Source organism: Eufriesea mexicana, unplaced genomic scaffold (genome assembly GCF_001483705.2).
Source record: "Eufriesea mexicana isolate 0111107269 unplaced genomic scaffold, ASM148370v2 scaffold2646, whole genome shotgun sequence".
In the NCBI taxonomy this organism is placed as follows: domain Eukaryota; kingdom Metazoa; phylum Arthropoda; class Insecta; order Hymenoptera; family Apidae; genus Eufriesea; species Eufriesea mexicana.
Window position 1 is genome coordinate 640,204 of NW_016910740.1, and position 16,824 is coordinate 657,027.

At 36.7% G+C, this 16,824-nt stretch overlaps 2 protein-coding genes across 2 annotated transcripts; one reads left to right on the plus strand and one right to left on the minus strand.

Annotated features, from left to right (window-relative positions):
• Nucleotides 1-7,999: 7,999 nt before the first annotated feature.
• LOC108550273 (piggyBac transposable element-derived protein 4-like) lies at nt 8,000-9,421 on the plus strand (the record flags this gene model as incomplete). The annotated part of the gene is made up of 1 exon (XM_017903977.1): nt 8,000-9,421. A coding segment is annotated over exon 1 (1,422 nt), but the record flags the coding sequence as incomplete, so codon positions are not given.
• Nucleotides 9,422-13,008: 3,587 nt separating this feature from the next.
• On the minus strand, nt 13,009-13,455 carry LOC108550274 (uncharacterized). The gene has a single exon (XM_017903978.1). The coding sequence runs from the start codon at nt 13,453-13,455 to the stop codon at nt 13,009-13,011; it is 447 nt and encodes a 148-aa protein (XP_017759467.1).
• Between the last annotated feature and the right edge of the window lie 3,369 nt (nt 13,456-16,824).

A 16,824-nucleotide genomic window follows, 5' to 3' on the forward strand; every position in this document is an offset into this window, starting at 1 on the left:
TTTAAAGTTTTAATCAGAGGAGTTACTTCATTAATTTACCACTGATTGATATTAATTTATTACTATTAAGTTCTGTTTTATTCTGTATATTTAAAAGAGCTCGAACTCATAGACTATTGTTAGTAATGTAAGAATACATATGATATATAGGAACGTTCTTTATTGTAACTAAATATTTAAAATTGCAATTTCGACATTGCGTTAGTAAGTTTCTTCTCGACTGATTTTAGGCTATATGACTATTCAAAACAGTAAATTGGTATTAAATAGTATAAAAATGCAAGATTATGATCAACAAACTATTTAACAGAATTTGTTAAATCGGTGTAACGTTTTTCATCGCGAGTTAATTTAATATCGTCATCTCCATTGTATCCCACATTTCTATTCATGAAGTGTGCCTTTACCCTTTGTCAGACAATATATCGGCTGATGCACGATGAATTATTGTACAACGAAAAGGAAAAATTTTTGATTTCTCGATATACATTCTTGGGATTATTAGTAGCTAGATTTTACAATTAAATTAAGTACAAAATGTCATTTTAACTATTTACTGAAATACATTTCAATAACGATACGTATTTGCAATAAAATGTATTTATGTTCTGATATGTATAATTTATAATAAATTTAGAATATACTTATTAGCCTAATATACTCAAAATGCATGCACATTGTAATCTACATACAATTTCTAAAAAAAAACCGTGGAGAACAAAACATTTAAAATTAATTCACTAAAATCACAAAATAATTTTAGTAACTAAGACTGGCTATAACTGTATTCCAAAATTCTAAGCGAAGTAAACAAAAATTGTAAAAACGATGTCAAAATTCTTAACCGATTCCTGTCACACAAGTTTGACCTCTTTACACAGATGCACTAGTGTAGTTGTACACTACAATTGTATTTTTGTTAATTTTTATGTTAACTTGGAAGCAGGGTATTCATATGTACTTTTCCTTTAACATATTGTTATGTTCTTCTAAAGATTAAAATTCTTAAAGATAGCACAACTAATTACTTTGAATCTTAATTTTTGGGATGTCTTTACATCGACTTACGTTTTGAGAATGAAATTGTGATTAAGAATTTTAAGTATCAATCTGCGCCTACACTATGTAACAAAATAAAAGTTACGGAATCTTCCAATTTGTTGAAAAATTGAAAAGAAATGGGGTGGAGATAATACCTGGAAAGTGGAAAGTTGATGGAGTATCAAATGATACTTTACGATTCACAATTACTTACTGCGTATTCCGCGTATAGTGCCACCTGTGAATAGTACGATATACTTTGTAATATTTGTCTTAAGTATTTCTGCGAGACTTACCCATTCTTTATCGAGCTTGTGTAGTTTGTGGCTGTGGTGAACGAGTACTTTATTTTTTATGTTAAATGTTTGCGTTCGTGTAACTTTTTCTCGTATTCGCGTTTGTACCGTTTCTTGTTTTGTTCTATTATTCGTTTTGCTTTTCCTTTGTTCGCATATATATTGAAGTGCATGCATCGTCGTATATGCTAACACTGTTTTTATGTTACCTTGTTTTGTTTATTTAGTCTTGTTCGGCTATTACTGACAGTTGTTGATGTTAACACATTGAGTGCTGGCGATATATGTAGTAGGATGCTAGGGTTTAAGAGTGAGTGCAAGGGAACACTTGATCCTACCTGACTGATAATGGATAATAAACAGCAGTCTCGGGTTCAGATCGAATGTTCAGGGTGATATTTGGAGTGCACGTGGAAAGACAAGTGACCGTATCCAAGGATTGTATGGACGGGATGTTAATGACTGCACCGAGTGCGAACAATGAACAAAAGTTAGAAATGCGTCTGAGTGTTTGAAGTAGCTGGTCCATGTAGTAATGGTTGACATAGATTTTTAACATATATTGTTGTACTTTTTTAACCGAATTCAGTTGTACAGCAATAGATATATAAAGTTTAATGTAGATGAAATATATACATTTATGTAAATATAAAAAAGAAGAGGTTTAAACACGACCTTATGAGTTCACCGTTCCGGACTTGAGACTGGCTGCTGCAGGAGACAACAGGTCTTTTTAAACCCAAAAACCGATCCCTTGATGCTTGCATAGTATCGCAGGTCCTTGAAGTCCAAAGGTCGGTATTGACCTGCAACCTCTAGCAAGCTTGTCACCATTGTATATGTAGGATTGGAATGAGTATGAGCCTTGAAAGAATGTTGGGACTGTTTGAACATACAACGAAGGTGACCGCGCGCAAGAAGATCGAGTGGATGTGTATGACAGAGCCGAGTATGATAGACGATTAGAAATTAGTTTATGAGTGCAGCACCTGATCCACCGAGGTTGCGGGGCAAAAGACACGATTGGGAAGGAAAACCTGTCCAAGTCAGTCTAAGAAAGATCAAAAGAGCGTGCCTATAGCGAATCTCTCTTGTTTCATAGCCGTTATTCTATTTGTAAGCTTATTTTATTCTATTAAGAAGCCAACAATACTATCTTAAGTCGATCCAACCAAAATCCGATCCTACATATATATATACAAGATTTTCTTTCTTTCTTTAGAAGATTCTCTTCTTTCTGTCTAATAACGCTCCCTTTCGCAGTATCCCATCGCTGTCGTCAAGTTTACGTTACGGACGCAAGCCCTTCTTTTAAATTTCTCAAAACTATTTTATCGGATAAGACTTACACTAACAATAAGTAACGCAGGATTCTTTGGATACCTGCTACAAGCACTGTCGTTATAGAGTGAGAAATATTCTGAGACTTAGGACTAGCTACAAGAAATCTAGGGACCGGCACTATACTTTCCGTTCAGGTCCGTACGGCTCAGAGGGGCCCGCATGACGGCTGACTTTTTTTTTTTAACCTTTTGCACTTGACGATTTTTTTGCTACAGAAGGATAGGAGTTCAAAGATTTTCTGTTACAAAGTTAACGATATTTTTCTGAGCAGGAATAAAAAATCGTATGATAATTAACACGTAGAATTATTTGATTTCGATACCTCGCACACTGTTAAATTATCTGAAATTTGACATGTTTATGAATATGGAGCTTCGAAATTTTATCAAATGGCGACTGAAGGGCATCTCTCGAGTGCAAAGGGTTAAATACGTTTATTGTGCCAGGAAATGTTTACAAAGATACGAGTTCAAAAAAAAAAAAAAACCAAAACGTATAAAGGGTTATACATGACAACTTAGGCTACGAGATCGATGGCTCCAACATGAAGCACTCGCGATCTTAAAACTCATGACGGCTAACTGTGGCGTGAACAGAACAACACGTAAAACCGGTGTGACGTTTAACGTGTTAAGAATAATCGTTAGTTTTAAAATTCTCGTTTCACATGCAAATAGAAGTCCGTAGATATAAGTCGTTATGACTTTTGTTTCTACTCCTTTTTCAAAATAATTCTGTTGGGTGATTCTTTGTGAAGGTTAGTCTAGACTGGCGACCGTGATGTTGAATCTTGTAGCGTGGTGAGTATCTGCTAGCACAAAGAGTGTCCTGTTTGACTTTTGAATTGAGACTGCTCACGGTACGGGTGCACGATGGTCTTTTCGTGATACTGTATCGCTTACTCAGACGATATCTCGTTCGTTTAGTCAAAATAAGTGATCTCATCGCGACTCACACGAGTATGCAATTGTTGGCTCTGTCACAATATACAGTCGGTCACAAAAATATTCGGACACTAATATAAATTTGACTTTTATGTTCGGTATTTTAACAAAATGTACAAAGGGTTAAAAAATGTATTATGATAAAGTATAGATCTTAGATAATAGAAATGCAAAAACGTTTTATTTATTACATATTATTGTTTAAAAACGTCAAGGTGACCTGCGTTTTTTATCAAATAAAAGGATTTTTCCAAATTTTTATTATTGCAATTCATTTTCCACGAAGAACACGTTAACTTTTATTGTAAACATTGTTTTGTCAGATTAGCATAAACACCTAAAAAATGTGAAGGATTTGGAAGAACCATACTGTGGGGGTTCCCCAAACGGGAGTTTGGTTAATTTTGTGGTTTCTATCCTAATGACCGTATTCTTTCTATGATAAGCAACAGATAGAAGGACGCAGGTCGTCCTGAGCTTGTTAATGCACTCGTTAGTAAGGTTTTCTAGCAGGCCCTGCCTTATACGGGGGATACTCCTTAAGTAGCATAGGAACTTGTATTTGTGGGAATCAAGCATTCATCGAAGACTTGCGAGAAAATCGCTTGCTACAGGCACACTTTGCATGGGACACTGTCTGCATAACACACGCACATAGTTCGCCCCGGCCTATGTTCTCTCCCGCTGCGCATGCATTCTCCCCCTCACGCATTGCAGCCAACTCTTGCCAGACAAAGTTACTAATTTCTTGCCAACCCATCCTTTCCTCGGTCGTTCATTCGCTCACTCACTGCATGAATAAAAACTATCACCAAAAGATCGGTGCGACCGTTACGTTGAACACTCTGTATGCAATTATATATACGTATACCACGATGTCCGAATATTTTTGTGACCTATAAATGCGCGATTTCTTTGTTTTTATTCCATTATTTAAACAATTACGTGTAATAAATAAAATGTTTTTGCATTTTTGTTACCTATGAACTATACTTTAACATGATACATTTTTTGGTCCTTTGTACATTTTGTTAACCCTTTGCACTCGAGAGGTGAGCTTCAGTCACCATTTCATAAAATTTGGAAGATCGATATTAATTAATATATCAAATTTAATGTAACGTAACAGTGTACTAGGTATCGAAATTAAATAATTCTACAATTCCATTATTATGCAATTCCTTATTTACTGCTTAAAAAAGTATCTTCAGTTTTTTAGTAGAGAATCTTTGAATTTCTATTCTTCTCTAGCCAAAAAGTCGTCGAGTGCAAAAGGTTAAAATACGGAACATGAAAGCCAAATTTATATTAGTGTCTGAATATTTTTGTAACCGACTGTATAACGATATAACAAAATTAGAAACAAATCAATGATATAACAATGTTTTGTTATATAGCGTAGACGCAAATTTAAGACTTTAAACATACTGATACACTTCTTTCGTAACTGAACAGGATACTGGTATAAGATTTATGGTAGATGATATGGAAACAGAAATCTAGACATTTCTTTCAACAAAATTCTACATAATAAAAGACTTTGTATAATTATCCTTTATTTATTAATTATATTAGAATAATTGTCTATTCGGGAAACAATTTTTGCAAATCCTAATTAGGTTTTTTTATTCGTTAAAAATTAATCGATAGTTCTAACAACACCTTCACGTCTTTGTACGTCTTTTTAGAGGAATCAACCTGAGACGTATAATACGATTCTATAACTTTTATTCTTCCACTTACGTCACTATGTTATTATATATAAGAGTAAGATTGTTATTTGTTGTAACTCGTCGATTTATTTATCTTTCTGTTATTAATTTAATATCAGGATATCTCGTCGTTTGACTATTCAATGATCAACTTTCAGTTTTTGATAAATGAAATTTGGCATATTTATTTGACGTATATATTGTACAATACAAACAGAAAAAGCTAGTGCCATGTATATTGTAAAAATATATTTGAGTTCTTGTTTCTCAAATTTTAGTCATTTATGGAAATATATATAAATTAATTGTATTACGCAACTTTAGAATAGACGCGAGGACAGGTTTATTCTTTTGTATATCTGTTCCGAGTATCATTAGTAACGTATTAACAATATAGTATACGTATAACAATATTAACAATATAAAAAAATTCATCATACAAAAATAAACTATTAATTTTTGTTTAGTTTTTGTTCCTTATTTTAATACTAAGTTATATTGTAAATTTTATTGATTCTAATAGATAATTGATACTTGAAAATAACGTTCTTTTATTATTTAACCTGCTGCAAAAGAAGTACAATAATAATTTGTTAGTTACGCCTTGAACAGGTAATCAACAGAGCTCGCACGAGTGAAAAGTATTCCGTTCACTGTGATCGTAAGCGTTAAGCACGCACAGTCCTGATGCGCTTCGGCAGAGAGTTGTCCGCACAAGGGTTAATCGTTTGACCCAGAGGGTTTTGAAAAAACACTGTCTAAGAATCCTGACCAGCGCGACCGCGCTTTTTCTAAGTGAGTACGAGAATACCTAAGCAGCGCGATAGCGTTTCTATTTTATGTCGAAAAATCCCAAGCGGCGCGATAACGCTTCGTTTATTTTACGTCGATGAATGCCAAATGGCGCGATAGCGCTTCGACTTCGACAGTCGGTGACGCACCGTCAGCTGTCGAGAACGCTCGAAATGTGCTGGCTTTTCTCGACATGAAATCTGAACACCACGGTCGCGCTGCTTGCGATTCAAACGGTTAATAAAGTGAATTACCCAGAACTTCTTTCGAAATTAATTGCTGTACGAACACTTCTTACACTCGCTGCATGTAATATAAAACTACTTTATTGACAGATAAATAAACCACATTAACATCACTCTCAATCACAATCTTTACATAGACCCATCGCTTCTTTACGATATATACGGTGTCCCAAAATTCACGCAAAATTTGAATTTTGCATCATTTGTGCGGTAGTGTTATCAATGAAAAAAAGAGATAGCACGACAACTGACAGTTTAGGGTTATTAACCGTTCGAGTCCCAGGGGGTATTGAGAAACACTGTCGAATAAAACCGAACAGCGCAACCGCGCTTTCTGTGAGTGAGTACGGGAAGACCCAAGCAGCGCGATAGCGCTCTTTTATCTTATGTCGGTAAAATCCCAAGCGGCGCAATAGTGCTTCGTTTATTTTACGTCGAAAAATCCCAGGCGGCGCGATAGCGCTTCTTGTATTTTACTTTGCACGTATAACATGTGTTAGGTTAAGTGATTCTCGTCTTCTTCACATCGCTCCAAAGGCAAAGTGATCGAATGTGTTCTTCCATAAGTGTTTCTCAGTGCTTGTTCCATCCCGAAGAGTGTGTTTATAACCTAATTTTACTCTAATATTTGTACCTTTAACGGATCTAACGGTTTACATTATATTTTATATCGCGACTGCAAACCCGGAGGATAGACGTGCTTCACCGCCATGCTAGCGGATTAAGTTGTAAAGCTAAAGGCGAAAGTTTAGGAATTTTTACAAGTACCAGTTTCGACAGATGAGACCCACGTGCAACTGACCCAACAAGCGACGGACGGACACCACTTATAAATCACGTCATTGACCATCAAAAATCGGCTTCTTGACAGTTTCCTACTCCTTAGCCAAAGGTCCTTCCGTCACACCCTCTGTCCAATTAAAACTCGTTACTTTTCCACCACCAACGTTTATTTTACCCAATCAGAACAAAACTGGAGGTAATACCGGTCAGGACACGACGAGACGCAACACGGATCAAAATCGAGAAATCAGTTCGTCTTCGACACCGATCCAAGAATCATCGTGAATATAGTTACAAACGCGTGTTCGAAACGGTACTTCGATCAACGTCACTATTATAACTATTATATACTTTTCTGTAAATGAACACTCTCTTTTAACAACACACTTCGGGATCCTTATTATTACAAACTAGTCACCCAATATTAATTTGGCGCGTGATAAGCGTTCTTGGATATTCAAGGGATTCGATACAAAGGACTAACCATTTGCACTCGACGATTTTTTGGCTAAAGAAGAGTAGGAGTTCGAAGATTTTTTGCTATAAAGTTGATGATATTTTTTTTAGCAGTAAGTAAGGAATAGTATAATAATTGACCCGTAGAATTATTTGATTTCGATACTTCGCACACCGTTACATTATCTTAAATTTGACATATTAATTAATACCGATCTTTGAATTTTTATTAAATGGTGACTGAAGGGTACCTCTCGAGTGCAAAGGGCTAATAATTGTGTGATTCGAAATGATTAAACGAAGCAACGCAAAAAGTAAGTAAAAAATTAAGCTAGATTAATTTACTGGTTAACTTTTCTAAATTTGGTGTTTCCCCAAAAGGTACAATGAGTCGAAAGAGAAAATCTATGAGCACAATCATAAATCCATGTGATCATGTTATTGACGACGATGACAGCTATATTGTTCCTATAAAGAGCAAAAGACAACGCATTTTGAGTACTTCGGAGGATAGTGATAGTGATTCATCGCATCAAAGTCCACTGAAGAGTGTACGAATTGCTGAGGACGTTTCTACTCAACGTGATTCTCTCGAGTATGGCGAAGAATCTGGTTCGCGATGTAACTTTTCTAGCCAGAGTAAACCCATCGAATACTTTGAACTATTCTTTGATTCGACACTGTGGTCACTAATAGTTGAAGAAACTAATAAATATTCGGATTATTCAAGGTCTTTATCTAGAGAATTGGAATCATTTGAAACACAGGTTTGGGCACCAGTTACTGCGTTAGAGATGAAGGCGTTTATAGCAGTGTTGCTGGAAATGAGAATTACAAGAAGACCCAATATACGTTCGTATTGGTCCCAAAATTCACGTACCATACCGTGGTTCCGAAGAATGTTCTCTCGAAATAGATTTCAACAAATTTTGAAATATTTTCATTTAGTTGATAACTCTTTATGTTTTCCACCTAGTCACGAGAAATACGATCCCTGTGTAAAATTTAAGCCACTTGTTGAACACGCTAATAGAGTATTTAAATTACATTATAAACCACATAAAGAATTATCAATTGATGAGTCCTTAATAGGGACGCTGTGTCATTCTAGCATAACGCAATACTTGCCAAATGAAAAACATCATCCTTGGGGGATAAAATTATGGATGCTGTGTGATTCAGTTTCAAAATATTGTTTGACGTTTCATTGCTATAAAGGTGCAAAAGAAGCAACTACTAGTGATGGGAAAAAGTTTGGACTTGCATATGAAGTTGTCGTAAATTTATTAAAAGATAGTAATTGTTTAAACAAGGGGCATCACATTTTTGTCGACAAATTTTTCACTAGCATTGAATTAGCTAAATATTTATATTCTATGGATACCTATTTAACTGGAATTATTGGAAGAAATAAGAAATGTATTCCCGAAAACTTGAAAGAAGCTAATGTAAATGAAGTAAAGTATTTTCGAGACAATGAAGTATTGTTCTGTGCGTATCGCGAAAGAAAAAATGTGAAAAATCCTGTATTATTAATTTCAACAAAAGCAGTAGACCAAAATGTGACTATAACAAGAAATCGACATGGCAGAGAAATACGTTTGACAAAACCAGCTATTATTCAATCTTACAATGCCTTCATGGGTGGTGTCGATGAATCGGATAAAATGCTGTATACCTATCTCGATGAACGAAGATCAGTTAAATGTTGGAAACAGGTAGCCTTTAACATAATCAGCCGCATGGTTTTAAATGCATATATAATATATAAGGAAAGAATTACGAGTAAAGCAATGAATCGGTTAGATTTTATTTCGAATATTATTTTTGAAATTGAGTGTGAGTGGATGAATGAAAAGAAAGCACGTGGTTATGTAAAGGAAAAAGCATTTGGTTTAGTAAAGTTGCCGCAACGTAACTTGCGACAATGCGTAGTCTGCAGCACCAAAAATGCCATAAAAAGATCACATTTAATTTGTGCGCAATGTAAAAAAGGAATTCATCCAACGTGTTTTGATAAACACCGATGTTACAAATTGTAAGTGTTCCTCTCCGTTTAAATTGTTTGTACATAACGCAAAAATATTTTTAATTTGTAATTCGTTATTTTATGAAATACATCTGTATTATTACATATGCGTACTGTAAGTTTATAAATATTTCAAGTTTTGTTCGATAAAAATTATTGGGAAGATAACAATGAAATACAAAATGTTTTATTTTGTAATGTATTATTGCGCTATTATTATAGTATTGTACCTATTGTAAAATATATTATTTACATTAAAAGGAGCTGTGTGATGTGCTTGCGTCAGTAAATCTGAACGCGCGACTTCGACAGTCGGTGACGCATCGTTAGTTGTCCACAACGATCGAATTGTGCCGACTTTGCACGACATAAAATTTGAACAGCGCGATCGCGCTGCTTGGGACACAACGGTTAACCCTTTGTACTCGACGATTTTTTCGTTACAGGAAAATAATAATTTGAAGACTTTCTGCTATAAGGTCGCCGATATTTTTGAAACGATAAATAAGAAATCGTATGCAATTTAAGATTTAGAATTATTTTACTTCGATATTCCACGCGTCGTTAGGTAATTGTAAATTTGATATATTAATTAACATTCATCTTTAGAATCTGATTAAATGGTGACTGAGAGGCGCCTCTCGAGTGTAAAGGGTTAAAAATGGAGTGCTACGTAAAAGAACAACGTGTCTTCATTGTTCAATAATATTTTAAAAATAATGAAAGTTTGGCAGCTACAGTTCGTAATTTTCTTCAGTGATGAAGCTCATTTTCATCTTGATGACTTCGTTAATCAAGAAAATTATCGCATTTCGGGTTTAGAAAATCTACGAGAGTAAATATGCAGTTTAGTGACTTTGCTCTAAACGCGTTCTTTTTTCCGGTTTTTCCATAAAAGGCTTTATTTGTGCCTCGATAAGAAATATAGATCGGGGAGCTTGGAAAAGTAATGTGCTTTTACTAGTTTTTTGACAAAAAACATAAAATTGTTAAAAAATACAGAATGCGTGGGTCGATCCCTATGATTTTTGAACATGTTATAGAGGACGAGATTCTGAACAACTTTTATCTGAACAATAATTTTCGTTTGGCCTTAATTTCCAAGATATTTGCAAAAATTGTTTATACAATTGTTAGTTCCTAGCTGATCGATGAAAGCCAAGCTTTCTGCACAAGGTCAGGCTGCACAAGGAAGTGACGACTAGTAATGTTACAAATACAATAAAATCACCTAAAGAGTACGTATAATAGCGTATTAATTCTTTGCACTTGGTGATTTTTTCATTGCAGAAAAATAGTAATTCGAAGACTTTCCGCCATAAAGTCGACGATATTTCTAAAATGGCAAATAAGGAATCGTGTACAAATTAAGACGTAGAATTATTTCATTTCGATATTCCACGCATCATTGGGTAATTTTAAATTTAACCCATTTGCATCCAAGCGCGGAATATTCCGCGAGCCGGGATTGTCGTCTATCACCGAGCACGGAATATTCCGCGAGCTACGACTGTCGTCTATCACTGAGCGCGGAATATTCCGCGAGCCGGGACTGTCGTCTATCACCGAGCGCGGAATATTCCGCGAGGTACGACAGCCACCTATCACCGAGCGCGGAATAATCCGCAAGCTGACTTTTTCATTACCAGTTGCTGAATATTCTTCATATGCCACAGATCACGTTTGATCCCTTTTGTGAGTATCTCATCTACATCGGTACATTATATTCTTAACAAGTTTTACTTTTGTTGCGAAAATCCTTTTAACTGCCATTATGAGTAGGTACTGATACGCGCGCGGTGATATGGGCTAGTCGTCAGTTGAACGTTGCTAATGCCTGAATACGGCACCTTAAGTAGAGCCATGATGCAAATAGGTTAATATATTTGTGGGAGGTCCTCCCCCACCGTTGTTGATGTCCGCTTGTCGCAGGTATCCTCGATGTAGCGGTAGTGCTAGAAGGGACGAAAGGAAAAGGAAGGAATGAGCGTTTCGTCTCGGGCCTGCAAGTGGACTCGTCAATAAGGCTTTTCTAACAGGCCCTGCCTTAACCCTTAGAATGCGAATGACTCTCTGCCAAAGCGCTTCAGAGGGACTGTGCGTGCTTAGCGCTTACTATCACTGTGTTATGGAATACTTTTCGCTCGTGCGAGCTCTGTTGATTAACTGTTCAAGGCACAACTAACAAGTTATTATTGTAATTCTTTTGCAGCAGGTTAAATAATAAAAGAACGTTATCTTCAAGCATCAATTATCTATTAAAATCAGTAAAATTTACAATACAACTTAACATAAAAATAAAGAATAAAAACTAAACGCAATAAATATAACAAAAATTAATAGTTTATTTAGACATTTAATAGACAACGTGTAATATAACAATCGTGAACAAATTGTATACTAACAAAATTATATTGTCACTATATTGTTAATACATTACTAATGATACTCAGAACAGATATACTAAAGAATAAACCCGTCCTCGCGTCTATTCTTTCTTCTATCATTTAGAGATTCACTGTATTCAAAAGATAATTAATAATTGTTTCGTGAAATTTTAAAATTTTAATACTTTTAATACCCTATTTTCTGTGTATATAACATGCATTTACGAGGCATGTCCCGCATATTAATTCTATTACAATTTTCCTGTAACATTTTACGGTTCTACGCAAATAACTATAATATGATGACATCTGATCCGATAAATCAACCCCCTTTTTAGCTACATTATAAAAAAAGCAGTGTCTGGCTTTAATTTGCTATGTTTCCCCCAAACTATTATACATCTGTGATTTTTTGAAGTAGGTAACATACGTACTGGTGTTGGATGACTAACGATTCGTTGGCCCTTAGTCACTAGAAGGGCCTGGCTGATAAACGCAGATCAATTTCAGAGTCCAAAAACAATTGACTCATTCCTACTTTCACTAAGGGCCAATGGTCATCTTCACTCCACCAAAAACTAACATTATATAAGCACACACAAAATTTGCGAAAAGTCAGTTTCAGTTTAGTTTTTTCCTCTCCGCCGACTTGTATTTTTCCAACGTAGCCTTGTTGCTAGAACCCGTGTTGTATATTGAAATCCGGGTTCCAACACTTATGCCGTTTGTCCGGAATATATTGGCGAAAACTAAGGCGTGCTCTCCACGGAACCATGGTTTCGTCAATTACAATATTTTTACCAGGTTTTACAGTGTTCTTAAACGTGTGCACAATTGCATCAACGATATTTCTCAGTTCATACAAACGGTTCTCAGTTCTAGCGGTGGAATTATCGGAAAAATGTAAATATTTCAGTATTGATATAAACTGATCGCGTTTCATCACGTGTCCGTTCTTCATTTACATGTCCGTTTACGATCAATATAATCTAATTTCAGGTAGCCGCACTACACCCATGATAAGCAGGATACCAATAAAAGTGTTCACTTCTTCTTTTGTAACAGGCTTCCAGGCCTGTTGGTGTCTTCTGCTGCTGGATGCAGAGTTGTTCGTGCATTCTACAGCATATTTATTCGTTTCCTCAACGATCATTGCTAATATATAGTCTGTGACGAATAACTTATACGAGGAAACAGGATCGTCGCAGTCCACGTCATAAATTAACAATTCTTCTTCTTCCGAACACTCATTCGTGGCTGCACCTCCTTCGTTTATTTCCTGCCATCCGTCATCAAGATCTTCTTCCTCTAAATCCAAGTCGAAATCTTCTTCCGTGGTATTTTCGTCCAGTTCGTTAGCTAACCGTTCACTGTCATTGCTTGCCTCGTCTGAAGAGGTTGAGAGTGTGGGGGTCCTCCCCACCATCATTGGAAGTCAGCTGGTCGCAGTATCCCTCGGTGACGGCGTAGCTAGAAGGGACGGTAGGAAAAGGAAGGGATGCGTTTCGTCCCGGGCCTGCTAGCGGACCGCGGACCCATCAGTAAGGCTACCCTAGCAGGCCCTGCCTTAGACACTGGGATACTATTGGAAGGAGGGAAAGTTATATATATAGGATACCAAAAGAAATCGCGAATCGGCTATTGCCAACAAAAACAAATTGTAAACCGATCGATATCTTCTAGAAGCAAATCGAAAAGTTATTCTATATAACAAAATTAAGTTGCGCGACTCCTCTACGGGGAGGTGAAGCGTAGGTTAAGGAAAGCATAAAAGCGTGGTCCTTGACAACCAAAACAGAGTCCTTAGAAATCGGTTGTGACCAGCACAAGCGTGAGTCGCTTGGTGTTGGAAAGAGAGTTTTAACAGAGTGCGTCTTTGTGTGTTTTCGTCATCTTGGTGTTCTTTTCCTAAGTTAAATCAGTTTACGAGTTTTGAGTTTGTGTTATCGTGTTCTTGTTCTTTCATGAATTTTCGGTGTCTCAAGACCAGTTTCGCCATCCTACATATATATATTGGATTTAGAGGTCTTCCGAGGACTTGCGAAAAAGTCCTCGAAGTCGGAATCCACCTAGCAGTGAGAGTGAGTTTGATGGTCGCTAGAAGTTCAGGGGTACACTCGAGTTGGATGACTAACGATTCGTTGGCCCTTAGTCACTAGAAGGACCTGGCTGATAAACGCAGGCCAATTTCAAAGTCCAAAAACAATTGACTCATTCCCATTTTCTCTAAGGGTCAATGGTCATCTTCACCCCGCCAGAAACTAACATTATATAAGCACCCACAAAATTTGCGAAAAGTCAGTTTCAATACAGTTTTCAGTTCAGTAGTCAGTTCAGTCAGTTCCAGTTTCAATTTCTGTTTTGTTTTTTCCTCTTCGCCGACTTGTATTTTTCTAACGTAGCCTTGTTGCTAGAACCCGTGTTGTATATTGAAATCCGGATTCCAACACTTGTGTCACTGATACATTGGTAACAGATTTCGAACCAATGGTCATCTTCACCCTGCCAAAAACTAACATTAGATAAGCACCCACAAAATTTGCGAAAAGTCAGTTTCAATACAGTTTTCAGTTCAGTAGTCAGTTCAGTCAGTTCCAGTTTCAATTTCTGTTTTGTTTTTTCCTCTTCGCCGACTTGTATTTTTCTAACGTAGCCTTGTTGCTAGAACCCGTGTTGTATATTGAAATCCGGATTCCAACACTTGTGTCACTGATACATTGGTAACAGATTTCGAGTAACCGTTCCGATATCACTTTTACCTGCATGACCTATTCGAATTGCCCACGGTCCATCCTGGCTACAGACATTGGAGGGAGGAATACGACGCCGGCCATAGCTGGCATTAGGAACGAAGAGGTTAATATCGCGCCATAGATCTTGTACACCGAATTCAAAAATTCTTGGTAATTCGAAACCTCGTCTGATTTTCTCGTTTTATACCTGAATATAAATATTTGTAGCAATAGAGCAAAAAGAAGTCACCGGCATAAACAGTAGTAGCCTCGTTTTTCTATGACGAACCCAAACTATTATTTACCAAAAGGCCACCATTCCCCTTCCTCCGCCGTTTCAATGATCGTGAGCTAATAAACTTCAGAGTCTAGTGCCAAAAAACCGTGGTCCTCGTCTGTCCCCTTGCCGTCGTCAAAATATTTATTTAATGCCACGAGTAATGTACTGAACCTAACGTGCCGTGGACACCATTGCTGGCTTCCCCAGAGCCAAGCAGAACATACTAGAGCACAGTAAATGGCAGAAACCCAAAGAATAGCAGTGCATAGCACAAAAGTGAAAGATATCCAAACATAACCTGGATTAACCTAAACTAACCAAACGTAGCCTAACTCAACGTAACGTGCCAAGACCATTATTGCTGCCCTCCCCAGAGCGAAGCAGAACATACTAGAGCACAGTAGAGCGCAGAAATCCACAGAATAGCAGTGTATAGCACAAAAGTCAAAGCTATCCTTTCCTAACCTAACAAAACGTAAAATAACCAAACGTAACTTAACACAACCTAACGTGACGAGACATCTATTGTTGCCCTTCTCAGAGACAAGCAGAACATATTAGATGATAGTAGAGCGCAGAAATCCATAGAATCGCAGTGTATAGCACAAAAGTCAAAGCTACCCTATCCGAATCTAACCACACGTAACATAAACGAACGTATCCGAACTCAACCTAACGTGCCGAGGACACCATTGCTGGCCTCCCCAGAACCAAGCAGAACATACTAGAGCACACTAGAGCGGGAAAATCCATAGAATCGCAGTGTATAGCACAAATGTCAAAGCTATCCTATCCTAACCTAACCAATCGTAACAATACCAAACGTAACATAGCTGTACCTAACGTGCCGCGAAATATTTTTTTAATGTCAGTCAAACCGAGTCATAGGTAGTGCGAAACTCTTGAGCAATTGCATATTTTAATATTCAGACAAAAATAAATTTGGTGAATTCAAATGCCTTCTACGATTAATTCTACATATTATTCCTTTTCCCAGCAAACTGGAATGCCTTCGACTTTACAAATTTTTTCCATTACTTCTATTAACCCTTTCGCGACGAGTGATGTATATATACGACAGTCACTTATTGTTTCACAGCGGCTGACGCCGATAATTTACGGCAGCCATTCATTGGTTTTCAGTGGCTGATGTCGTCTATATACGGCAAATCATAATTATATTAATGTATTATTAATACATATATATGTAGTATGTCGTAGTACGGGGGAGTATATTAGAGTTCGTAGCAGAGAGTTGTGGAAAAGAAGTTGTTAGTTGTAATGGTGTTATTAGTTGTATTCGTGTTGTTAAGTGTAAACGTGTTGGTAGGTATAATTGTGTCGTTGTAGTCGTAAGAGTTTAGTTGGTAGATTATATTCGTAGTCTTTACCGCCACCGCACATTGTATATTATATTTTATGGTTAATAAATAGCAATTATATTATTTAACACCACCCTATCCCTATATATATGTATTATTAATATGTAAACTTAATAATTACTAATAATATATGTATATGTATCTGGGATTGGAATGACGGCCCTGAAAGAGTGGCAGGTGTGTCTGGACCCAGAACGAAAGAGACCGCGCGCAAGAGTATCGATTTCAATGCATGTTTATGTTAGAGGGAAAGATTAGAGATGCTTGCAGAGTGTTTGAAGTACCGCGCCCTCCGAGGTTGCGTAAGAAAGAAGTATGATTGCGAAGGAAAGCCTGGGTATGGAAAAGAACAGAGTGAATGCTTAAATAAGGGTGCCAGGGCGCGGGCAGCAACAGTCCTT